The sequence below is a fragment of the Rhinoderma darwinii genome, chromosome 10 (genome assembly GCF_050947455.1).
Source record: "Rhinoderma darwinii isolate aRhiDar2 chromosome 10, aRhiDar2.hap1, whole genome shotgun sequence".
Taxonomy (NCBI): Eukaryota; Metazoa; Chordata; class Amphibia; order Anura; family Rhinodermatidae; genus Rhinoderma; species Rhinoderma darwinii.
Window position 1 is genome coordinate 15,972,477 of NC_134696.1, and position 27,277 is coordinate 15,999,753.

The window sequence follows — 27,277 nt, forward strand, 5'->3', positions numbered from 1 at the left end:
TGCGGATTTCCCGCAACCATATCCTTTGTGGAAAATCTGCAGTATTTACGCGACGTGTGAACTTACCCTTACACCCAAATCCTTATACCACCTCCTGGTTGACTTCGTTTTTACGCCATTTTTTTGCACCAAGATTTTGCGCACGTGGCCCATGTCATCTCTGTAGCTCTGCTCTTTATGGCCATTGTGATGGATCTATTTTCAAATAAATCTCAAGAAATCCTAATTGATCCCACTGATTTATGATCTATGAGGGTATGTTCACACGGCCATAAACGCCCCGAAAAACGGCTGAAAAGACGGAAGCTGAACGCCTCCAAACATCTGCCCATTGATATCAATGGGAAAAACAGCATTTCGTTCCGACGGGGCGGTTTTTTACGTGGCCATTTGCAAAAGTAGCGCGTTAGAATGCAATATTCTTGCCGTCAAAAACCCATGAACTTCATTGGAACGGAACCAAGTACAGGTGTGAACAGAGCCTCAGTGAGCTTGTACTTGTGCTGGTGGCCTGTATGTAATATGTGTTGCCAGGACTGAGCGTGGCAGTCCAGCAGTGGACACCTCGGAGACTGGCGTGTTGCTGAGCAGCCACCTGGACTTGTTTCCTTCAGTCATGAGCAATTACAACGGTAAACTCTGCCTGCCTTTGACTTTTTGGGGAAAGTGGCACCTTCCTCACTTTCCGGCAGCCTGTATTTCTCCTTTTCCTGCCTGCAGACTCTTTGTAAATGTTCAGAATCCTCCTCAGTCCCTCCATAAAATAGTCTGACGTAACACAGTAAATAGAAGACCGGGAGGAGGGGGATGCAGCTGCATTTTCTGTGTCTCTGGTACTGAATGCTGTGAGAGGGGAAGAAGTTCACAGGCATCAAACCAGGAAGAGGCCACCAGATCAAGCAAGCATGGAGAGAAAATATATAGGGATATTACGACTTATTTGCTATATTGGTTTATCTCCAGTCTTAAAGGGGCAGCCTCAACATTTCTTGTAAGAGAAGGTGCTCTGGCACAAATTTGTTAAATGGTTATGCTGAATCCGCCGGATCGGGGGCTAATCATTTCATCAACTCCCTGCTCTGGTTCATGGAAGGGGGTCCTGAGCCGGGGATCTACCTCCATAGCGTTTTTATGCCACAACATTGTCATAGGCCACGTTCACACAGCGGATTACAAGACAGCGACTGAAATCCGGGCGGTTTTTGGGCAGATTTTCAAAGCACTCTGATTTTTGAACCGTATTTTGAAGTGTCAATGGGAAAAATCGTGTCAATTATTTTTATGAAGCATATTTTTACCAGGCCTTTTTTAATTCTGTTGCGCAAAAATACACCCCGTATGAACCATACAGTATATCTCCCATTACAATCAATGTGAAGCTGTTTGCACGGGTATTTTATAACGTAACACAAGCGTTTTAAGCTCCGAAATGCGTCTGAAAAGATGGAGTGTGAACAAGGCCTAATGGTAAGTTATTTATTTGGCAGTGCAATCTGTCCCTGTCACAGATGAAAAAAAGTGATACTGACGGCTGACACCCAGACACTGTCATATATACGTTTAAAAGCCAACAAGGACGCTGAGGGACTTCTCCACCATCTTAAAGAGGACCGGTCACCTCTCCTGACACATCTGTAATTACTTGTATTCCCCATGAAATAACAATTCTGGAGCATCTTTTGTTTTAATTCTGCATTGTGCCGTTCCTCTGTTGTTCTTCCTAGAAATGTGTGAATTGATAACTGGGTGTTACCATTTCGCTTGTCAAAGGGGCGTGTCCCTGCAGTCTCACTCTGTCAGCACTGATTGGACAGTGTCAGTCTGTGGAGGGACACACCCACGACTAGTAACACCCAGTTATCAATTTATCCACATATTTCTAGGAGGAATAACAGAGGAACGGCACAATGTGGAGTTCTGAGAAAAGATGCTCCAGAATTGTAATTTCATTGGAAATACAATTATTTACTAAAGCAGACACATCAGGAGAGGTGACAGGTCCTCTTTAAGGAGCCGAATGCTGGACTATCGGGCAAATTGCTGTTAATCCGGCATGGGAATATTTTTGTTACATTCTGAATTTCTAGATTATAAAGTAGCAGATTAAAGGACTTTTTCTGTATATATCCTAACATCTCCTGATACAATGGTAAGTGACGTCGTTGGCGGTTATGTGGAGGGCACAGCTTGTACGTCAGCGCCCAGGATAAAAGTTGACGGTGATCGTGTCCCGATATCGATGACACATCGGCCGCCATTACATTGTATGCGCCATAGTCCTATCGTGGGGCACCAGACGTGTTTGCATATGGCAGAAATAAAACGCTGCGCTCTCAATAAACCAGATCGAATAATATTTTATCCATGTTATCTGCTGAATGCAGTGGCGTAACTACAGCTGTAGCAGCCACGGCGGCTGCTACGGGGCCCGCGGCAGCCGGCACGGCCCCCCCCCATGCCCAGAGGCTCCGCTATGGCTGCTGCAGCGGTAGCGACACCACATTCAATAGTGTCTACGTCCTTCGGATGCAGATATTATTGAACACTATGACAGAGCAGGGTGGTATCTCGCTGCTCTGCCATAGTACTGTATACAGTGGCGTAGCTCTAGGGGTCGCAGATTGCGAGTGGGCCCCTAAACCTGGGGGGCCCACAGCGCCCCCGTGGCCACACAGCGCTCACCGCGCTGGTCCCGCTTCCTGAATGCTGGAGCAAGAAGCTGACAGCTCCGTGCTCTAGCATTCACTCTGCCGTGAGCAGCTCGGCGCAGGCAGGTGCGATGTAGTGACGTCATCACCTGTCTGCGCCGAGTCACTCACAGCAAAGACCGGAGGAGAAGGATCCTCCACCCGTCGTGGGAACGGGGATAGGTAAGTCTGTATGTTATTATTTTTCTATTAGGCACTATGGGAGCATTATACTGGGTAGGAAAGCGGAGCTGATATGGTAACAGATATAGGAGCATTTTACTATATGGGGCGGCATTATACTGTGTGGGCAGCTATGGAGGCATTATACTGTGGGGATAAATATGGGGGCGTTATACTGTATGGAGGCATTATACTGTGGGGACAAATATGGGGGCATTATACTGTGGGGACAAATATGGGGGCATTATACTGTGGGGGCAGCTATGGGGGGCATTATATTGTGTGGGCAATTATGGGGGCATTATGCTGTGTGGGAGCAGCTATGGGGGGCATTATACTGTGGGGGCAGTATGGGGGGGCAATATACTGTGTGGGTCAGCTATGGGGGGGCATTATAGGGTGGGGGCAGCTATGAGGGTATTATGCTGTATGGGGGAATTTGTATGGGCATTTTACTGCATGGGGGCATAATAATGGTGGCATCTATGTGGGCATTATACTGTGTAGGCTGAACCAGGTGTGTATGGGCGGGGATTGGGTGGGATTAGAGGCGTGGCTTAAAAGAAAAAAAATGCCGCTGCGCGCCACATCGATTGTCCCTCTTTGAGAAAATTCAAAGTATAGCACTGTCTACAGGGGGGCTGTATAGCACTGTCTACAGGGGGGGCTATATAGCACTGTCTACAGGGGGGGCTGTATAGCGCTGTCTACAGGGGGGCTGTATAGCGCTGTCTACAGGGGGGCTGTATAGCACTGTCTACAGGGGGGCTGTATAGCACTGTCTACAGGGGGGGCTATATAGCACTGTCTACAGGGGGGGCTGTATAGCGCTGTCTACAGGGGGGCTGTATAGCGCTGTCTACAGGGGGGCTGTATAGCACTGTCTACAGGGGGGGCTGTATAGCACTGTCTACAGGGGGGCTGTATAGCACTGTCTACAGGAGGGCTGTATAGCTCTGTCTACAGGGGGGCTGTATAGCACTGTCTACAGGGGGGCTGTATAGCACTGTCTACAGGGGGGCTGTATAGCACTGTCTACTGGGGGGCTGTATAGCACTGTCTACAGGGGGGCTGTATAGCACTGTCTACAGGGGGGGCTGTATAGCGCTGTCTACAGGGGGGATGTATAGCACTGTCTACAGGGGGGCTGTATAGCACTGTCTACAGGGGGGGCTGTATAGCACTGTCTACAGGAGGGCTGTATAGCGCTGTCTACAGGGGGGCTGTATAGCGCTGTCTACAGGGGGGCTGTATAGCGCTGTCTACAGGGGGGCTGTATAGCGCTGTCTACAGGGGGGCTGTATAGCGCTGTCTACAGGGGGGCTGTATAGCACTGTCTACAGGGGGGGCTGTATAGCGCTGTCTACAGGGGGGCTGTATAGCACTGTCTACAGGGGGGGCTGTATAGCACTGTCTACAGGAGGGCTGTATAGCACTGTCTACAGGGGGGCTGTATAGCACTGTCTACAGGGGGGCTTTATAGCACTGTCTACAGGGGGGGCTGTATAGCACTGTCTACAGGGGGGCTGTATAGCACTGTCTACAGGGGGGCTGTATAGCACTGTCTACAGGGGGGGCTGTATAGCACTGTCTACAGGAGGGCTGTATAGCACTGTCTACAGGGGGGCTGTATAGCACTGTCTACAGGGGGGGCTGTATAGCACTGTCTACAGGAGGGCTGTATAGCACTGTCTACAGGGGGGGCTGTATAGCGCTGTCTACAGGGGGGCTGTATAGCGCTGTCTACAGGGGGCTGTATAGCACTGTCTACAGGGGGGCTGTATAGCACTGTCTACAGGAGGGCTGTATAGCGCTGTCTACAGGGGGGCTGTATAGCGCTGTCTACAGGGGGGCTGTATAGCGCTGTCTACAGGGGGGCTGTATAGCACTGTCTACAGGGGGGGCTGTATAGCGCTGTCTACAGGGGGGCTGTATAGCGCTGTCTACAGGGGGGGCTGTATAGCGCTGTCTACAGGAGGGCTGTATAGCACTGTCTACAGGGGGGGCTGTATAGCACTGTCTACAGGGGGGCTTTATAGCACTGTCTACAGGGGGGGCTGTATAGCACTGTCTACAGGGGGGCTGTATAGCACTGTCTACAGGGGGGCTGTATAGCACTGTCTACAGGGGGGCTGTATAGCACTGTCTACAGGAGGGCTGTATAGCGCTGTCTACAGGGGGGCTGTATAGCACTGTCTACAGGGGGGCTGTATAGCACTGTCTACAGGGGGGCTGTATAGCGCTGTCTACAGGAGGGCTGTATAGCACTGTCTACAGGGGGGCTGTATAGCACTGTCTACAGGGGGGCTGTATAGCGCTGTCTACAGGAGGGCTGTATAGCGCTGTCTACAGGGGGGCTGTATAGCGCTGTCTACAGGGGGGCTGTATAGCGCTGTCTACAGGGGGGGCTGTATAGCGCTGTCTACAGGGGGGCTGTATAGCACTGTCTACAGGGGGGGCTGTATAGCACTGTCTACAGGGGGGGCTGTATAGCACTGTCTACAGGAGGGCTGTATAGCACTGTCTACAGGGGGGCTGTATAGCACTGTCTACAGGGGGGCTGTATAGCACTGTCTACAGGGGGGGCTGTATAGCGCTGTCTACAGGGGGGCTTTATAGCACTGTCTACAGGGGGGCTGTATAGCACTGTCTACAGGGGGGCTGTATAGCACTGTCTACAGGGGGGCTGTATAGCACTGTCTACAGGGGGGCTTTATAGCACTGTCTACAGGGGGGCTGTATAGCACTGTCTACAGGGGGGCTGTATAGCACTGTCTACAGTGGGGGCTGTATAGCGCTGTCTACAGGGGGGGCTGTATAGCGCTGTCTACAGGGGGGGCTGTATAGCACTGTCTACAGGGGGGGCTGTATAGCGCTATCTACAGGGGGGGCTGTATAGCACTGTCTACAGGGGGCTGTATAGCACTGTCTACAGGGGGGCTGTATAGCACTGTCTACAGTGGGGGCTGTATAGCACTGTCTACAGGGGGGCTGTATAGCACTGTCTACAGGGGGGCTGTATAGCACTGTCTACAGGGGGGCTGTATAGCACTGTCTACAGGGGGGCTGTATAGCACTGTCTACAGGGGGGCTGTATAGCACTGTCTACAGGGGGGGCTGTGTAGCAGTCTACAGGGGGGGTTGTATAGCGCTGTCTACAAGGCCAGGCTGTGTGTGGCACCCAGGGGAGGGGGGCTGTATGTGGCACCCAGGGGAGGGGGGCCCAGTCAACAGTTTGCTATGGGGCCCAGTGTTTCCTAGTTCCCCTGGCTGAATGTATTGCATTGAACATATATGAGGATAAACTACAGATGTACAGGTGAAATAATGAGATCTCTGTTTAGATTCTGCTATTGATCACCCAGAAGATGTGACTCCATCCACTGGCAGAGAATATCATGGCCGCTCCACCCCAGACTGCCCTGTGTCTGTACGGATAATAGAACAGAGGATTGTCATCTTCGTTCGTGTAAATAAAGTTATTTTATGTCTGGCTGAGGAGACCAACTGCGCATGCGCTAGAGATCCGCCTGGCCCCGCTGCTGCTGTTGCTGCCACCGCTGTTTTCACGGAGTCTCCGCTGTTCTTACCGAGCGCGGACGAGAAGCCAGAGACTGGCGGCCACGGCGACCAACTCACCGCCCTCCTCCCCCCCGCACCGTAATCCGGGAGGGCAGCGGGCCCCGTGCAGGAACATCCTGACCAGCGCCAGGAGCGAGAACGCGCGGCTGCGCGCCCCCGGGAGAGCCGGTGAGTACGGACGTGTACGGAGCGCTATGGATACTCGAGCAGCTCCGCGGAACTGCCAGCGGGTGTATACTGGTAAGAGGTGCGGTGCATAATGAGGGCAATGTGGTTTATGACGAGGGTGACAGCTCTGTAGTGCCCCCTCCCTGCAGTACCCCCCCAGTAGTGCCCCCTCCCTGCAGTACCCCCCCAGTAGCGCCCCCTCCCTTCGGTGCCCCCCGACAGTACCCCCCCCCCCCACCCCCCTGGCAGTAGTGCCCCTTTCCTGCAGTGGTGCCCCCCTCCTGCAGTACCCCCCCCCCCTGGCAGTAGTGCCCCTTTCCTGCAGCAGTGCCCACTCCCTGCGGTACCCCTCCCCATGGCAGATGCTGCCCTCCCCAGTAGTGTTCCCCTCCATTACCCCCTTTCTCTGAGCTGGTTGTGCCCCATAGTGCACTAAACCCCTGAGGGTCATGGCCTGACTATAACACTTACATTTGACCCCCCCCCCCCATAGTGCCCCCCGTCCACGTGTCAGCCCACATATGCCCCCATAAGAGTGACAGCCATAGTGTTACGCTCTTGTAGTGGGTGATGGCTCCGCAATACATGCCCCTCCCCCCTTAGGGTGTCATACACGGGGCACCCATAGTTTGCTGTGTACATATGTCTGGGCTGGACACCCCCGATACTCGGGCTGTGGGGATATTTGCTGCTTTGTTATAACTTTTTGACTTTGATCTCCATGAAAGTTCTGATCGGCCGGCAGTGATGTCACCTTGTATGTATGTATATATATATATATATATATATATGTATGCGTGTGTGTGTGTGTGTGTGTATATATATATATATATATATTCTGACATGTTTGATGTATAGAGGTTCTATGTGTATATATAAACATGTGTGTGTATATATAACATACATGAGTCACACTGTATATATAAGGAGGGGGCTGTGTGTATATATTTATATATACACATATAGCACTATGGGTTGAGACTGCCACCCAGTTATTCCCTCCATACAGTGTCTGCGGGGGAGGGGGGCTCCCTCCTAATCTCCGGGCAGTCGCTCTGTCTTTATATTCTGGGTTTTCTTTTATCTTTGCTCTTTTCTGTCCCTTGTTGATGTCATTGTTGTGCCGGATGATACATTGTTGCGCTTTATCTTGCTTTTCAGAAAGTCATGTTACAATGTATCTGGCGCCTGCTGTGGAGACTGGTGGCTGCTCTGCAGCTGTTGTAAAACTACAACTCCCAGCATGCACTGACAATGGCATAAGTTAGTGCAGTGTTCACCTCATTCTCTATATTATGAGGTGATGTTCACATGGCAAACAAAAAACCGCTGTAAAATACGTTGCTGTTTTCAAGGGTAAACAGCCCCCGATTATCAAACGTTTTTTATGGCTGTTTTTGGAGCTGTTTTTCTATTGAGACAATGAAAAATGGCTCAAGAAGTGACATGCATAAAAAAAACACCCCGTTGGAATGAAACGCCGTCTTTCCCATTGAAATCAATGGGCAGATGTTTTGTGGCGTTGAGCCTCCGTATTTTTGGCCGTTTTTCAGGCATTTACGGCCCAAAAAACGTCTGAAAACAGGCCGTGTGAACATACCCTAAAATAGCCAGAGAATATGAGGGAGCGCTGTCAGAATGCCGGACTATGGCTGCCAATAAAAATTTTTGCCACCTATTGAAATAACGTTCTCAGTAGTAGTAACCTAATGGCTATCAAATGTAATTTACATTGAGTCAGAGGGCATTTACAACTTAGAGTCTCTGTCACCAGATTATAAGTGCCCTCTCTTGTACATGATGTGATCGGCGCTATAATGTAGAGAACAGCAGTGTTTTTTATTTAGAAAAACTATCATATTTGACGGAGTTATGACCTATATTAGCTTTATGCTAATGAGTTTCTTAATGGACAACTGGGTGTGTTTTACTATATGGCCAAGTGGGCGTTGTGGAGAGACGTGTATGACGCTGACCAATCAGTGACCAATCAGCGTCATACACTTCTCCATTCATTTACACAGCAGATAGCGTTCTTACGAGATCACTATGTGCAGCCACATAGACACACATTAACGTTATTCAAGTGTCCTGACAGTGAATAGATATCACCACCAGCCAGGACGGGATGTCTATTCAGAATCCTGACACTTCGGTAACGTTTGTGTGAGATTTACAGCAAGGCAAGCGTAATCTTGTTTTAAATGACAGTTTACAGCGTAATCTCGCGAGATTACGCTTGCTGTGCTGTAAATTTCACACAAACGTTACTGAAGTGTCAGGATTCTGAATAGACATCCCATCCTGGCTGGAGGTAATGTATATTCACTGTAAGGACACTTGAGTAACGTTAGTGTGTGTGTATGTGGCTGCACATGGTGATCTAGTAAGATCACTATCTGCTGTGTAAATGAATAGAGAGACGTGTATGACGCTGATTGGTCACTGATTGGTCAGCGTCATGCACTTCTCTCCACAACGCCCACTTGGCCATATAGTAAAACACACCCACTTGTTCATTGAGAAACTCATTAGCATAAAGCTAAAATAGGTTTCACTCAGTCCCCAGAAAAGAAAACACTTCGACCAGGTTTTTTTTTTGCTCCAGTTTTTAGGTCTCCCTGAAGATCATGATTTGGGGGTATCCTTGCACATTTCCCCAGGCACTGCTAATAAAAAAAAAAAAAAAAAAAAATCACCTTGTAATTCTAAGGTGTTATTGATAACACGACCTGTTGAGAACTGGAGTTGAGAATCCCTGGTCTAGTGTAATACAATTAAAGGGGTTTTCCAGCCCCATAAAATCTTTTACAATCAGCTGACTGTATAATATTACAAAAGAAGTAAAACTCTCCTTACCAATTCCCTGCTGCTCCCGTCCTGATGCTTCCCATGTCCACCGCAGGTCTTCGTTTACTCCTGCAATGATGTGTCGTCTCAGTATGCTATCAATGGCCGCACTGGTGACATCAGTGCGGTCAACTGGCGATTGTCTGCATCAGTCACGTGTTGTCGCAACACGTCATTGCTGGAGCTGGGTAAACAAAGACCTGCGGTGGGTCATGGAAGCATTGGAGCAGCAGGTGATTGGTAAGGCAGGGATCACACCCCGCGGTCAAAATGCTCCATTCAATGTCTACGGAGAAAACGGAAACCGCAGAGCGCTGTACCCGGCCCTTCTCAGTCAGTCCCGTAAACCGTGAATGGAGCGGCAGGACGCGTGCCCGTTTTCTGCCCACTGCATGGGGTGCAGTTAGGAGGATCGGGGGAATCTCCTTCACTTTTCTGTATGGACATGCTTTTACCTTGATGACCTGTTTTTATTGTAATGTTTTGTTATTGGATAATTTTATAATTGTTTTTTTGCATTGAAATGTTTTTGTGTTTTTTTTTTTTTGTTTTTTTTTCCCAATAGCAAACTACGCCCCTGGAATGATGGCGGACGCCGTTCACTACATCCACCTGCAGAACTTCAGTAAGTCTCTTTTAGAGACTCTGAACGCTCAGCGTCTTGGAGGTCATTTCTGTGACGTCACCGTACACATCCACGATGCGACCCTGCGGGCCCATCGCTGTGTACTGGCTGCGGGGAGCCCATTCTTCCATGACAAGCTTCTCCTGGGTTACTCTGAGATTGAAGTTCCACCAGTTGTTCCCACCCAGGTGGTTCAGCAGCTGGTGGAGTTTATGTACAGCGGGTCGCTGGTCGTAGCCCAGTCGGAAGCCCTGCAGATTTTGACCGCCGCCAGTATCCTACAGATTAAGACCGTCATCGATGAGTGCACGCAGATCATATCTCAGAGCAGAGCAAGCAAACCGGTGTCCGTTGGTGGAGCGATGGGGTCATGTGGAACACAAAGCAGGTCTACCATGAACAAAATTCCAGAGCAGCCCAACAAGGAGGCCGATTGCCCATCAGCCATTGGCATGAGAGATTCCGCTTGTTCCTTACCATCTTCTTTGAGGTCCAATGAGTTGGAGATCATCTCCCAGATGGGGGCCGGCAGCGAAGCACCAAAGCTGATGTGCGCTTCAGAAGTGCGGTACAAATTAAGGGACATGTTGTCATCACAGCAGAGACAACTTTCAGAAGTGAGGGAGATGGTACCTGAAGTGGAACACGTGTCCGATGGCGAAAGCATATCGACGGCATACTTACCGCAAGCGGAGGCTCCGCAGAGCTGTCACAGCCGCAAGCAGCGCCAACCTGTACGTCTCCAGCTTTCCGATTCCGTCCCTGTCATTATTAAAGATGAGGACGACGAAGACGAGGAGATAGAAGAGAATATTGGCAAAGATGAGACCGAAGACGAGAAGGGGGTCGCCGTGTTCGGCGAGTGCGGCGGGGTGTTCACCAGTTGTGGCGAAAACGATAAAAGTAGAAGCCCCGACGATAAGGTGCGAAATGCCGGCAGTGGAAGGAAAGACTCTACGGGGCCGATGGAATTTTCATCCGAAGGACAAGATTTCTTCTCCAACCAAGACGTGTTCTCAGAATCCTTTATACCTCCTTGGCAAAATGAGGAGAACCTGTCAGAAGGAGCCAGGGAGAATGCAGTAGACAACCCTGAGAAGTTCCGTCCTGACTGCAGTTTGGATGGCTCCAGTCTGAGGAATTTGGCTGTGGTTGCTAGTTCTGACTTCAAGTCAAGTCCACCCTTTAACGCAAGAGTGACCGAAACCAGGGGACTGCCATTCGTGGCTTCAGTCATCCCCAGGGACCTTAAGAATCCAGTCACGGCTACGGTGGGGAACAGTTCATCCAGCATCTTCCAGTTCCACCTGACTCATCCTAGCCAGAATCAGGCCGGAGTCACGCAAGGCTTCTTCAGTGTCCAGCAAGACGGTGCAAATAACATCGTACAAATGAACTCTACAATGGTCCCGGGAAACCTTCAGAATGACCAGACACAGCGCCCCGGACCTTCCCGTAACCCGGAGCCTTCATATGTGTGCAGTCACTGCCAGAAAACCTTCAGTTCTAGGAAAAATTACACCAAACACATGTTCATCCATTCGGGTAAGGATTTCATAATTAAATGAGCAACTTCTGGTAGGAATATTCTTCTACATGTACAAATCCATATTCTTGTACATAGGGGGCAGTATTATAGTAGTTATATTCTTGTACATAGGGAGCAGTATTATAATCGTTATATTCTTGTATATAGGGAGCAGTATTATAGTAGTTATATTCTTGTATATAGAGAGCAGTATTATAGTAGTTATATTCTTGTATATAGGGGGCAGTATTATAGTAGTTATATTCTTCTATATAGGGGGCAGTATTATAGTAGTTATATTCTTGTATATATAGGAGGCAGTATTATAGTAGTTATATTCTTGTATATAGGGGCAGTATTATAGTAGTTCTATTCTTGTATATAGCGGCAGTATTATAGTAGTTATATTCTTGTATATAGGGGCAGTATTATAGTAGTTATATTCTTGTATATAGGAGGCAGTATTATAGTAGTTATATTCTTGTATATAGGAGTAGTATTATAGTAGATATATTCTTGTATATAGGAGCAGTATTATAGTAGTTATATTCTTGTATATAGGAGCAGTATTATAGTAGTTATATTCTTGTATATAGGAGCAGTATTATAGTAGTTATATTCTTGTATATAGGAGCAGTATTATAGTAGTTATATTCTTGTATATAGGGGGCAGTATTGTAGTAGTTATATTCTTGTATATAGGGGGCAGTATTATAGTAGTTATATTCTTGTTTATAGGGGCCGTATTATAGTAGTTCTTGTATATAGGGGCAGTATTATAGTAGTTATATTCTTGTACATAGGGGGCAGTATTATAGTAGCTATATTCTTGTATATAGGGGGCAGTATTATAGTAGTTATATTCTTGTATATAGGGGGCAGTATTATAGTAGTTATATTCTTGTATATAGGGGGCAGTATTATAGTAGTTATATTCTTGTATATAGGAGCAGTATTATAGTAGTTATATTCTTGTACATAGGGGCAGTATTATAGTAGTTATATTCTTGTACATAGGGGGCAGTATTATAGTAGTTATATTCTTGTATATAGGAGCAGTATTATAGTAGTTATATTCTTGTATATAGGAGCAGTATTATAGTAGTTATATTCTTGTATATAGGAGCAGTATTATAGTAGTTATATTCTTGTATATAGTGGCAGTATTATAGTAGTTCTATTCTTGTATATAGAGGCAGTATTATAGTAGTTATAGTCTGGTATATAGGGGTAGTATTATAGTAGTTATATTGTATATAGGAGGCAGTATTATAGTAGTTATATTCTTGTACATAGGGGGCAGTATTATAGTAGTTATATTCTTGTACATAGGGGGCATTATGGGGCAGTATTCTAGTAGTTATATTCTTGTACATAGGGGGCAGTATTATAGTAGTTATATTCTTGTATATAGGGGGCAGTATTATAGTAGTTATATTCTTGTATATAGGAGCAGTATTATAGTAGTTATATTCTTGTATATAGGGAGCAGTATTATAGTAGTTATATTCTTGTATATAGGGAGCAGTATTATAGTAGTTATATTCTTGTATATAGGAGCAGTATTATAATAGTTCTATTCTTGTATATAGGGGCAGTATTATAGTAGTTCTATTCTTGTACATAGGGGGCAGTATTATAGTAGTTATATTCTTGTATATAGGGGCAGTATTATAGTAGTTATATTCTTGTATATAGGGGGCAGTATTATAGTAGTTATATTCTTGTGTATAGGGGCAGTATTATAGTAGTTATATTCTTGTATATAGGGGGCAGTATTATAGTAGTTATATTCTTGTATATAGGAGCAGTATTATAGTAGTTATATTCTTGTATATCGGAGCAGTATTATAGTAGTTATATTCTTGTATATCGGAGCAGTATTATAGTAGTTATATTCTTGTATATAGGGGCAGTATTATAGTAGTTATATTCTTGTATATAGGGGGCAGTATTATAGTAGTTATATTCTTGTATATAGGGGGCAGTATTATAGTAGTTATATTCTTGTATATAGGAGCAGTATTATAATAGTTCTATTCTTGTATATAGTGGCAGTATTATAGTAGTTCTATTCTTGTATATAGGGGCAGTATTATAGTAGTTATATTGTATATAGGAGCAGTGTTATAGTAGTTATATTCTTGTATATAGGGGCAGTATTATAGTAGTTATATTCTTGTATATAGGAGCAGTACTATAATAGTTATATTCTTGTATATAGGGAGCAGTATTATAGTAGTTATATTCTTGTATATAGGAGCAGTATTATAATAGTTATATTCTTGTATATAGGGGCAGTATTATTGTAGTTATATTCTTGTATATAGGAGCAGTATTATAGTAGTTATATTCTTGTATATAGGGGGCAGTATTATAGTAGTTATATTCTTGTATATAGGGGGCAGTATTATAGTAGTTATATTCTTGTGTATAGGGGCAGTATTATAGTAGGTATATTCTTGTACATAGGGAACAGTATTATAGTAGTTATATTCTTGTATATAGGGGGCAGTATTATAGTAGTTATATTCTTGTATATAGGAGGCAGTATTATAGTAGTTATAGTCTTGTATATAGGGGTAGTATTATAGTAGTTATATTCTTGTATATAGGGAGCAGTATTATAGTAATTTTCTTGTATATAGGGGGCAGTATTATAGTAGTTATATTCTTGTATATAGGAGGCAGTATTATAGTAGTTATAGTCTGGTATATAGGGGTAGTATTATAGTAGTTATATTCTTGTATATAGGGAGCAGTATTATAGTAGTTATATTCTTGTACATAGGGGGCAGTATTATAGTAGTTATATTCTTGTATATAGGGGCAGTATTATAGTAGTTATATTCTTGTATATAGGGGCAGTATTATAGTAGTTATATTCTTGTATATAGGGGCAGTATTATAGTAGTTATATTCTTGTATATAGGAGGCAGTATTATAGTAGTTATATTCTTGTACATAGGGGGCAGTATTATAGTAGTTATATTCTTGTATATAGGGGCAGTATTATAGTAGTTATATTCTTGTATATAGGGAGCAGTATTATAGTAGTTATATTCTTGTATATAGGAGCAGTATTATAGTAGTTATATTCTTGTATATAGGGAGCAGTATTATAGTAGTTATATTCTTGTATATAGGAGCAGTATTATAATAGTTATATTCTTGTATATAGGGGCAGTATTATAGTAGTTATATTCTTGTATATAGGAGCAGTATTATAGTAGTTATATTCTTGTATATAGGGGGCAGTATTATAGTAGTTATATTCTTGTATATAGGGGGCAGTATTATAGTAGTTATAGTCTGGTATATAGGGGTAGTATTATAGTAGTTATATTCTTGTATATAGGGGGCAGTATTATAGTAGTTATATTCTTGTACATAGGGGGCAGTATTATAGTAGTTATATTCTTGTATATAGGGGCAGTATTATAGTAGTTATATTCTTGTATATAGGGAGCAGTATTATAGTAGTTATATTCTTGTATATAGGAGCAGTATTATAGTAGTTATATTCTTGTATATAGGGAGCAGTATTATAGTAGTTATATTCTTGTATATAGGAGCAGTATTATAATAGTTATATTCTTGTATATAGGGGCAGTATTATAGTAGTTATATTCTTGTATATAGGAGCAGTATTATAGTAGTTATATTCTTGTATATAGGGGGCAGTATTATAGTAGTTATATTCTTGTATATAGGGGGCAGTATTATAGTAGTTATAGTCTGGTATATAGGGGTAGTATTATAGTAGTTATATTCTTGTATATAGGGGGCAGTATTATAGTAGTTATATTCTTGTACATAGGGGGCAGTATTATAGTAGTTATATTCTTGTATATAGGGGCAGTATTATAGTAGTTATATGCTTGTATATAGGGGCAGTATTATAGTAGTTATATTCTTGTATATAGGAGCAGTATTATAGTAGTTATATTCTTGTATATAGGGCAGTATTATAGTAGTTATATTCTTGTATATAGGGGGCAGTATTATAGTAGTTATATTCTTGTACATAGGGGGCAGTATTATAGTAGTTATATTCTTGTATATAGGGGCAGTATTATAGTAGTTATATGCTTGTATATAGGGGCAGTATTATAGTAGTTATATTCTTGTATATAGGAGCAGTATTATAGTAGTTATATTCTTGTATATAGGAGGCAGTATTATAGTAGTTATATTCTTGTATATAGGGGGCAGTATTATAGTAGTTATATTCTTGTATATAGGAGGCAGTATTATAGTAGTTATATTCTTGTATATAGGGGCAGTATTATAGTAGTTATATTCTTGTATATAGGGGCAGTATTATAGTAGTTATATTCTTGTATATAGGGAGCAGTATTATAGTAGTTATATTCTTGTATATAGGGGCAGTATTATAGTAGTTATATTCTTGTATATAGGAGCAGTATTATAGTAGTTATATTCTTGTATATAGGAGCAGTGTTATAGTAGTTATATTCTTGTATATAGGGAGCAGTATTATAGTAGTTATATTCTTGTATATAGGGGGCAGTATTATAGTAGTAATATTCTTGTACATAGGGGGCAGTATTATAGTAGTTATATTCTTGTATATAGGGCCAGTATTATAGTAGTTATATTCTTGTATATAGGAGCAGTATTATAGTAGTTATATTCTTGTATATAGGAGCAGTATTATAGTAGTTATATTCTTGTATATAGGAGCAGTATTATAGTAGTTATATTCTTGTATATAGGGGGCAGTATTGTAGTAGTTATATTCTTGTATATAGGAGCAGTATTATAGTAGTTATATTCTTGTATATAGGGCAGTATTATAGTAGTTATATTCTTGTATATAGGGGCAGTATTATAGTAGTTATATTCTTGTATATAGGGAGCAGTATTATAGTAGTTATATTCTTGTATATAGGGGCAGTAGTATAGTAGTTATATTCTTGTATATAGGGGCAGTATTATAGTAGTTATATTCTTGTATATAGGAGGCAGTATTATAGTAGTTATATTCTTGTATATAGGGGGCAGTATTATAGTAGTTATATTCTTGTATATAGGAGGCAGTATTATAGTAGTTATATTCTTGTATATAGGAGCAGTATTATAGTAGTTATTTTCTTGTACATAGGGGGCAGTATTATAGTAGTTATATTCTTGTACATAGGGGGCAGTATTATAGTAGTTATATTCTTGTACATAGGGGGCAGTATTATAGGAGTTATATTCTGGTTTATAGAGGGATTCTCTTCCCCTGGTAATGGGAATTAGGAATGTTTCCTGCACTTTTAGATGTTAATATGAGGTCTGGTTGGATATTATTGGAAGTCTGTTGCTATTAGGTTGCATTGTATTCTCTGTACAGTAAATATTTATGACCCGCTGTATAGTTTATACCCATAGTATACATATATACATCCTCTGCGGGTATGTAAGTGACTGACGTCTGGTTCCTGGCAGGTGTAGATTGTATATGGTTTGGCGGTGGGTTTCCCCTCTGGGCAGCTGACTTGTATCTGTGATTGTCTTCTCTGTTTATCCGTCAGGATCACTTTTCTCTTCTTCTTTTTAGATTTTCTTATTTAGGAAACGTCTTAAATTCCAGTTTAGAACAGATATAGCAGAGGGGTGGCCGTCCTATATAGTGTGACTGGGAGCGGTGTGAGGTCTGCGGCTCCGGCACTCGCTGCTTCACTCCTCTTTGAAGCTGCATTTGTGAGCGATCAATAGAGAACGACTTAAAAAGCAATTCCATAATTAACACGAATTGCTGCGTTTCGCCCCCCACCGTTATTTGTCAGTGGTCTGTACAATAGACTTCTGTAAATATGACCGTAGTTTACGTAAAAAAAATCAATGTATAATGGACCGTTCTGCAGCTTCCTAATATTCTTTGTTTCAATTCAAGATCAGTTTGCTGTCAGTGAATGAAAACATTTTGCTTACATCTAGAGTGAAACCTGTCCTGATGATGTCTTACAACAGAGGTCTCTGGTACACTGTAACGAGACCTGAACTTGACAGCTTTGATAGTCTGCAGCTTCATGTCTTCTTGCCAAGTGTTTACATCGCCTCTGTGGACGCAGTTTACGTTGGGGTGCACATTATATACAGCTGTAGACTCGTCCTGGCCAGCACTACCAGGTATCTCGGCTTAGTACATCCTACAGAAGATTTCTGGCTTGCTTTATTTTGTATTCATTGGAAGTAAAACAAGTCTTGAAACTTTCTCCTCCCCCCGTGCGATCTGCGGCCAATACGGTATATGTGGATGGCTTTTCTAAACTGAGCACCGAGCGGGTGAAGCTGCGCATGTTACCTATGCAGCTCCGTCTTTAAAGGGGTTTTCCCACAATGGAAATGTATCCCCACTGGGATCCCCACGATCTCTGGAACAAAGGTCCTCACCCTGTTCCTGCACATTCTTAGTGAGGCGGATTTTTTATGGAAATGCGGTGGTCATGGGAATGACGTCAATGACGAGCTTGACTGTCTCCGTCAGCCCCTTGGACGTTGAATGGAGCGGCATTGCACGTGCACAATCTCCGCTCTATTAAAAATCCTCCGCGCTGAATTGTGCAGTGAGGAGGAACGAGGTCAAGACCTCTGTTCTAGAGATCGGTGGGACCCCAGTGGTGGGACTTCCTGTGGATGTCTGATAAATGTTCTTTGTGCGAAAACCCCTTTAAGGGGGACTCCGCTATGGACATCTCTGTAGTAGCAAACCTCGGGCGGTGTCCGACACAATCCGGACCGGTTTTCACACTTTTCTATGTGATCAAAATGTTTTCGTTCACTGACCGCAAAGTAATATTTTGAAAAGGGTGAGGAATTGAAAGACAAAGTCTATTAAAAAGTTGTAGATCTTCTTGTTTTTACAGAGATTAATGTTTGTTTTTTTAAATTAATTTTTTACTTAGAACAAAAAAAAAAACTCCTAAGGGACCTCCCGACGCTCTATAGGCTGCGTTCTGGCTGAGAACTTGATTTTCCAGCTTCCCTATAGCTGGTTATGGGGCCGTTGTGTTTATGGAGGGAGCGTTTCTGATAATGGTTAAATATTAGGCGACTGCGTTTATGGTTTTGTCCAGTATTTTAGTATAGGAGCGGCCCGGACGAGCGCGGTTATTATCATTCGCTGCGGGGGGCGTTTTCTCCGTGTCAGCAGTTCACCTTGTAGGACAGAAGACGGTCGTGATAACCGTACAGTCATTGTGCGAAGGGAAGAGATAAAACTCAAGTTCTTACCCTACGTTTCAGTGCAGGCGAGCCCCTGATAAGAGGGAGGGCGGCGGGGGACATGCGGGATCATTGCAGCGAAGGGGAAACTGCAGCACTAAAGGCTGCTTCTTGCAGTTGGTTACTCTGTAGTGTGGACTGTGCCTTTAAGTGAAGTTGTGGAGCTAAGTTTAAAAAAAAAAAAAATTGCTTAAATAACAACGCCACACGCTCCTATTATCAGAGTCGATAACTCATCCCAATATATGACAGGTGCCCACAATTCCCCTCTCCGTGGCGCTACTGGGATTTGTCCAGCTTTGCCATAGACCTTAGACTACAGTGAAATGTTACCTCATCCAACCCTATATATTCATAACTGCCACTATTCACACCAGTCACAATATAGTGTTGTGGATCCATACAATGTCCCTATGACAAAGCTGAAGGCAGAACAGGAAGTGTTATCATAGGGACTTAGGAGCAGAGAATATATATATCTCTTATCGGTTGGACAGTGACCGGACGCCCCCTCTGCATATTGACTTTCTTCGGTCTTTCTTACATTTGGGAGTTAATGATTCCTTGGCTCGCGCTCGGTTTGGGATAAACTTTTGCTTGGGACGTTCTCAGTCCTGTTATGTAACGGTTTACAGGAGCCTCTGAAGTGACGCCGCAGGGTTTATACAGCGAGCAGTAAATAATTCAGAGAGGGATAAACATCCTGTAGGAGCGGCTGAGCACAGGGCGGTGGACGCCCGCCTTACCACACACCAAAGACCAAGTCCATTCCTTCCACTGGCGCTTTCAGCCAGAAGATGTTGGAGAATTTTTTTTTTTCTTTGCCATCTCATGGGTGGGATTTAAAGGGTTAATAAAAAAAGTTTGGGAAGTTTTAAGGTTCTAATTCTCATGAACAGTTTCTTAGTTTTATAAAGATATAACATAACATATATAATATAAATGTAATTTTTGGAGAACATAAAATGTTTTTGTAAGACGCTCCCCCGGAGATGTGACATAGAAACAGACACAGCGTAAGATTATAATATAATAAACCTTGTTCCTATTGTGCAATGTGTTTTCCGCTTCCCTGGATACAGCCAGCAGTGTAAAGTATGGAGGATTTCATTGTGCTTTCATGGTTACACTGTGAAATTGCCATTGACGTTCTCCACTATTACGGTTTGTAGTGATGTGAAGATGTCACCAGTGACGCTCAATTATCTGCTCTTGCCTCCTTCCAGGTGAAAAGCCCCATCAATGTAGCATCTGCTGGAGATCCTTCTCGTTGCGGGATTACCTGCTCAAACACATGGTGACCCACACCGGCGTCCGTGCTTTCCAGTGCTCCATCTGCTGCAAACGCTTCACCCAGAAGAGCTCCCTGAACGTCCACATGCGCACGCATCGACCCGAGCGCTTCCAGTGCTGCTTCTGCAATAAGTACTTTTCCCACCGCACCCTACTAGAGCGACACATCGCCACCCACACCGCCTGATCTGTCAACCCCATCGTCCCAGTGTCACTATGTCTAATCCCACGGGGCTTCTGCTTCCCAACGGATGGGTTTATATCCAGGGGCCAATCTTGCTAAGAGCCAAGTTTTGTTCACGTTACCCATTGTGTTCTAAAGAACTTCTCTTGTTTTGAGGTTTCTCAAGACGTTTGACTAAATTTCTAAGCACTTAACGCACGGAATCCAAAGGCGACTTAATCTAGAACGTGTGTTCCTAATAGAAAACTGAAGGGCACAACCCTACACGCGTAGAAAAGTGGGATTTTTTCCCGCCGGCTACGTCAAGTAGAGGTCAAGAACATTGAGTTTGGGTACAGACGTCTGTATGGAGGAACATCACCTGACCTCATCCAGTCTGGATGACCCGCATTCCAAGAAGAACATCCATTTTTATGTTCTATAGACCTCCAAAATTCTAGATATGAGCGGCAAAGAATAACCGTTCCCTGGTGGAACATGAGTTTCATTGTTTTCATACCCATCGGGGACCCACGTACCGGACTTTAGAACAGTATTGTGATTTAACGTCTAGAGTAAAACGGAAGTGTTCTCTTTAAAGGGGTTCTTTAGGATCGTGGCCATAGGGTTCCCCAGGAAGGCATCCTACAAAGGTACGTTAGTACTTGCATAGGCCATAGAGGAGCGGCTCTTTATCGCCGCCACTCTATTCCCTTTGCAGGTTCATCATGGATCTTATCCGGGGGGGAACACGTCGTTTTCTGCCGTACGCTGCTGTACTGAAGGGCCCCTTTAACGAAAAGGTTCTGGAGATGGAAGTAGATGAAGTGTAAGGCCAAATGCGCACGATGCGTGTTACGTGCGGATTTGCCACGCGTATTTTCGTGCGGCAAATCGGCAGCATAATACAGTACCGGATTGCAGATTTTTTTCTGCACGTCAATTGACCTGCATAAAAACGCACCTATTACCGCATCAAAATGTAAAAAACGCACATTAAAAACGCACAATTAGGTCCGGATTTTATCTGCGGAATTACCTGCGGATTTGATGGTGATTTTTTTTTGCACCAAATTGCACCGGACCGCAAAAAAATAGTGCAAGTCATGTGCACAAGGCCTTAGAGTCCATCTTCCACAGCGTGGACCAGAACGTTGTTCTCATTTGGTCTGTCCAACTTGCTCAGTAGCGCCCCCTATTGCGATTGTGCAGCTACAACAGCGAGAAGATTAATAATGTCCCACAGTACATGAGGTTACTATCGGAGGGATCCAGACCAGGGACACGTCTAGGTTTTGTAGTTTGTGCGTCGTGTATATAGCCTATTTAACCACCTTATATAATGTTTGTATTTATGAATATGTGTGTGACTTGGTGTCAGCTGTGTGTTATACGTGTGTGTGTATATATGTTATTATCCCGTCACCTGCTTTACAGACGTCGCATCGATGGTATTTATAAGAAATCTGGTTCCGGTAGAGCATGTACCTTTATTATTATTATTGCTCTTTTTTTTGTTAACTTAATTATTAACGCCCAAAATTTTTATCTCCTTGCCAGTTGGGGCAGTTTTTAAGTAATATTTGCACTTTTGTTTAGCAGGGGTCGCGTTTTATGCTGTTACATTTCTGCCAAATATGAATGGAAATATTGCGCTATAGGTATTAAAATACCTGCATTTTATGTTTTTTTTTTGTTTTTTTTTATTTTAAACTTTTTGGGCTGCGTCACCTCTTCCCTTGTAATTAAAGGGAATTTATCATCCCGACGTTACATCTGTGAGAGGTTGAGCTAGTAGAGATGAAGTCTCTCCGAGGCTGGGAGATAGTTTCGTATAGGCCCCTCCTTGTGCTCGAGCCGAGAGGGTTCACGTCATACACTGCACCTCAGGACTGTCTACAGATGGTAGTCACTGGTTTGGCTGATTAGTTGATGGCTCTTTAAAGGGTTAGACTCAACGGAGTAATAGTATTTACACACATCCCCCAATGGATGTTCTATTCTCTATGCCAAGATAACTTCTTACCACATTCTAATCAGAGGCTACTTGTTGTCGATGGACACACCCATTTACAGTGCCTGTTGTGGTAGACCTTCATCTTACTCCTCTGCCTGGCCGGGCTTACAGAGTGCGATCATAGACTACCCATGCACCGTAGCGCCCGCGTCCGGCCACCATTGTGCGGAGGCCATGCTCTGGGCATGTCCAAAGTTTGGGGCCGTACTGCTCGTCCGTATTCTTGTCTCTGACCACATGTATGAGCCATATAGCTCCGGGCTGCTGCAGATAGAGCAGCTTAGAAGTTGTTTTGCCAACCAGGAATTCACACACAGCGGCCTGGGAAGTGGCAGTGATTTAAGGGGCTGATGTGAGTACAATATATAAGAAAAGTCCATCAGTATTTGTAGGGATAGCACCTATATGGAACAGCCACCTATGGAGAGACTGGATGAGATCTATTCTGCATCGCTCCGATGTCCTAATAGCTGAATCTCCACCATGAGAACCTATACAGGAGGCTGCAGTAAGAGAAGCCCTCTCAGCCATTCAGCAGCCATGCTGGATTACATGACACACCTAGAGAAGCCCTCTCAGCCATTCAGCAGCCAGGCGGGATCACATGACACACCTAGAGAAGCCCTCTCAGCCATTCAGCAGCCAGGCAGGATCACATGACACACCAAAAAAAGCCCCCTCAGCCATTAAGCACAGCCGAGAAGGGTCACATGACATACCTGCAGGAAGCCCTCTGTCATTCAGTAGAGCTAGGACATCATGTGAGCTTTCTTGGGTGTGCTGAACAGCTGAGAGGGCTTGTTTAACTTTGTCATGTGATCTCTGCTGTGCTTATTGGCTGAGAGGTCTCTTAACTTAAAGAGTCCCTTTTCTAAGGAGTCCGGTTCTCGTCTTCTGGTCCATTGATTGGCACTTGGAGACAGTCCTATACCGGTGCAGTTTTTCATCTTCTAAACTTCTGAAATCTAGTTGTCATGGGCAACATCCCTTGTTAAATGCACTAATCTATACCCATGCGCCCCCCAGGGGCAGGCATTTTTTGTAGCTAATCGTTTTGTTAAAATGTCTCTAGAGCTGGACCTATACATTAGATATGTGTCCGTGCATCTCACTGGTCGGATATGGAGATACGCCGGTGCGGTACGTGTGATTAGAAAAATATGAGGCTCAGAGTATCGTGTTCAGGTCCAGTTAATTAGAATAGGACTCGTGCTCCATGATCTCTGGGCATCGTACGGTCGCCTTGGCATTCATTATCGTATATCGAATCCCAATATCAGGTCAGACGGGACATCAGACTTGGAGGGACACTTTAATCGGTTTGATCTTTTGTTTCCTTGGGATAAGCGTCATTGGTGATGCCTCGCAGCTGCTTATCTCCCGTTGAAATAGCATTAACACTTGGATAAGTCGGACATGGATGTTTATGGGCAGTCGGGGAACCATAACTGTTGTCTAGAGATGAGCAAATTGTTTGGATTTGCCAGACAATAAGTGAAGCCATCCGCCCAGCGTCCCTGTCGGACTTCGCCCTGTCTCATGTATATGGCCGGCTCTAGTCTCTGACTAATAGTGGTCGGGGTTTTTTTGTATTCGCGAGGTCCTGGTCTTAGGTAAGTTGATGCATTTCACCCTCCTTGATATTCCTTTAGGCCAAAAATGTCCTCTCCTTTGAGTCCAGGTGACCGGTCCCCTTTATAAGGACCATGTCTTGACCGTACAATAACCTCTGTGAACATCCATGTACTCAATATGGTTAATGATTGGACAGTTGTGTGTGTTGAAGCCGCTACGTATATGACGGTCCTTTTGCTATTTCTTTAGTCCACACTTTTCTTAAAGGGGCCTGCACACTGCGGAGGCTGCCATATTGTAAGCGGATCATGCTTTTCACTGGACAGCAATCTACCCACCTATTTGTACCTTGATTTCCCCTTCAAGCATTAGTCATATCAGCAGAGTCTAAAAACAGCACCACTCCTGTCCATAGGTTGTGTCTGGTATTGCAGTTTCGCCCCATTACTTCAAAAGAACTGAGCTGCTACACCAGTCACGGGACAAGTGCGTCTGTTTTCTTATCGTGGACAGCATATTTATATAGTGTTCAGTAACTTTGTAATTGCTTTGCTTTACTCATTGATCTTGAGTTACATCCTGTCATACTCCAGTCACATCCAGAGCTGCATTCACAATCCACCTAGTTTACTGTTCGCGCTCTCAGGCTGCGGTACCTCCTATATGACTCCTCTTTTGGTCAGTGCCTATGCAGAACCATGGTCATCACTATAGCAGCCGCTATAGGGCCCAGAAGCAGGGGCCCCACACAGGTTCAAGAATGTCATTCTTTATTGTAGGGAAAAGCAATTCAGTGGGTTTCTGCTATTTAGCCCTAAAATTTGGGTTCTCATTTGTGCAGATTATCTTCTACGTGACACTTTTGGACACCGCTTGGTTGCATCTTAGGTAAAACTAGTTATTCCTCTTTTTACTTCAGTCAAATAGGTGGTGGGGGCCCATCAATAACTTTGCTATGGGGCCCTAGGAATTGTAGTTACACTACTGTACGGAGCATATTTTCTTGTGCATTGTGGGAGATGTACTGTAGTATATAGGAAAATACATTATCCTGAGTTCATTATACTATAGAAGCTCATTTAAGGTGATAGGGGTGTGTCTGTCAACAGAGCGTTGACAGATTCCAAGTGGCAGTCAAAAAGCTTTGGATGTGCATGGAAGTATAACACCGGAGCAGCACAAGAGAAGTAAAGTATTTGCAAACTTATTCAAAGAGCTGTAGAGATTTATTCTGTAGACTGATCATTAGCAGAGATACGCTGTACAGGATTATTCCCATCACAGAAAAAAGATGGTATCTTGTTAGGATACGCCTGAACTTCGATCGGTGGGGGTCTGACTGCTGTGATTGGAATAACCCTTTAAAGTGGTTGTCCAGGCCCGGACAACTGATGACCCATCCACAGGACAGGTCATCCGTATATGATTGGTGGGGTCCGACTCCTGGACCCCCACACCTATCAGTTACGTCGACTGCCTCCGGGCATCAGATGTCCATTTCGGAAGCAGATGCTCCAACCACTGTATAGCGGCCGTGCTGCTCTGCAGCTTGTCCACTATTCCGTGACCGGAGCCATCTACTTCCGGCATGGACATCCGGTGCCCAGAGGCAGCCGGAGCAGATGATCGGTGCAGGGTCTGGGTGTCGGACCCCCAACGATCATATACTGATGACCTGTCCCATGGATAGGTCATCAGTTGTCCGTGCCTGGACAACCCCTTTAAGGTGATGTCACCATCTCCAGGCTGCTGTCCAGTGCGGACTAGCGACAAACATGGCGCCCGTAGCCCCGAAGATTCCTGACCATCCAGTTCAATGTATTTTCCACCTAAACGTCCACAGTGAGTTTCATGTTTCTATTGCACATATAATTACTACAAAAATATTGTAGAGTTTTATTATTGTTCGCGTGTTGTTGCATGTTTTTAAAGTTTTGAGGTTTTTTTTTTCTTATTAAAAAAAAAAATAAATTAGAAAAAAAATTCATTTTGAAAGTTTTAATGTTTTTCTAAGTTACACAGAGGGCACGTCTACATATGAAGGAGATGTGAACTACTGGGGCAGTGCCAAATTGGGATTTGATAACCAAGAGACTGCAGTCATCGAGCCTTTCCCTTTAAAAATGAAGAAAGTACCAAGAAATAGAAGAGGCCTTTTATGTGTTAGATCTAGTCCCGGGAAAGCTGGATGACTGCGGGTAGAGCTCCCACAGGGTTATCACCCAGCTTTCCCACAGTTATGTAGTGGTTTATAGGTAATTACCGCATCACGGCTGGTTTTCTATTCATGGCTTGTAGAAAGCTGGGTGAGTGGTAATCTCTGTCATTTAGATTGGTCTAATGGACTTTTAGTTGTTTTGAAAAAAATTTTTTTGGGGGCGGCGGGTGGTATGTTTTTCGACCGGCCCATAGAACACTGCCCCTAGTGCCAATGGCGGTGGTACATCGGTGCTGTGCTTCATTGCCGCTTTCTTCATGGTACAGTTTCCAAGTATAAAGTGTTATAGAAAAATGAAAAAGTTTTTCATGATTTATTGCAAGTATTGAAAATATTTCGTAAATTGCTGTGTCTACACCAGTTGTTTGGTGCGGAGAACGTGCCTTGAGCGCCTCTTTGAGTTTCATGAAGGTTTTCGGTAGGAGAGGACGTGTCTGTAATCTCTGCACTATCACCAGAACACTAAAACCATAACACTGCCGCTTACTATTTGCATGTAAAATGTCTTTGTAAAGGTTAAAAAAAAATATCAAAGAATAAACACATTAACCACGGCCCGGCTGTCTTACGACTTCATTGAGTTATTCATCGTCTTCTACTTTTCCGTTGGAAATCATTTAAAATGCATAAATTCTCAAGTTAAATGGAGTTCTAGGTTTATTCTTGTACTGCGGCCGTCAGAGCATAGTGGGAGTTGTAGTTTTTTTTTTTTTTTAAAACAGCTGGAGTGCCGCAGGTTGGAGACCACTGGTCTAGATTCATGGTGTTGGACGGCTGGGTGGAGTAAATCCACTGAAGACCAGATTCACAATGAACTTCTAACGTCTTCCCGATACATGTACAAAAATAGATTTGGAAAGGGGTTTCAAGATTTAGACGTGTTTTCTGTAATTTTAATGGACTTTTTCCAAGGCTTCGGATCACCCCTACAGGTCGAGACTATCCGGCTACTCGGGTCTTCCCTCAAGTGTCTGTTCATAGCAACATCATATCCCGTCTTTGTCGAAAGCCGTGCGTTGTTTGACTTATGCGCTCCCGGTTGGTGCACAATATTGTGTCCAGGACCTCCTGAATTAACATTCTTGCCTCACAACTGGTCTACGAAGATCTAGCTGTGATCACATAGCAATTACAATACAGTATCTATAAATG

At 44.0% G+C, this 27,277-nt stretch overlaps 1 protein-coding gene across 2 annotated transcripts; it reads left to right on the forward strand.

Moving 5' to 3' along the window:
• The first annotated feature begins 6,322 nt into the window (after positions 1-6,322).
• ZBTB45 (zinc finger and BTB domain containing 45) lies at positions 6,323-26,680 on the forward strand. Of its 2 annotated transcripts, none has more exons than XM_075839384.1 (3): positions 6,323-6,620; positions 10,036-11,640; positions 20,086-26,680. In XM_075839384.1, exons 2-3 carry the CDS (start codon positions 10,053-10,055, stop codon positions 20,337-20,339), a joined length of 1,842 nt encoding a protein of 613 aa, XP_075695499.1. In that variant the 5' UTR covers positions 6,323-6,620; positions 10,036-10,052; the 3' UTR covers positions 20,340-26,680. The 2 variants fall into 2 exon arrangements, with proteins under 2 accessions (XP_075695499.1, XP_075695498.1); XM_075839383.1 differs by having other exon boundaries at positions 6,616-6,692.
• Positions 26,681-27,277: the final 597 nt, after the last annotated feature.

Excerpts from the sequence above, each read along its gene's own strand:
- ZBTB45 (XM_075839383.1), top strand. The coding sequence starts at position 6,647 with ATGGATACTCGAGCAGCTCCGCGGAACTGCCAGCGGGTGTATACTG. Across the intron at positions 6,693-10,035 it reads CTGCCAGCGGGTGTATACTG|CAAACTACGCCCCTGGAATG; the intron begins GTAAGAGGTGCG and ends TTTTCCCAATAG. Across the intron at positions 11,641-20,085 it reads ACACATGTTCATCCATTCGG|GTGAAAAGCCCCATCAATGT; the intron begins GTAAGGATTTCA and ends GCCTCCTTCCAG.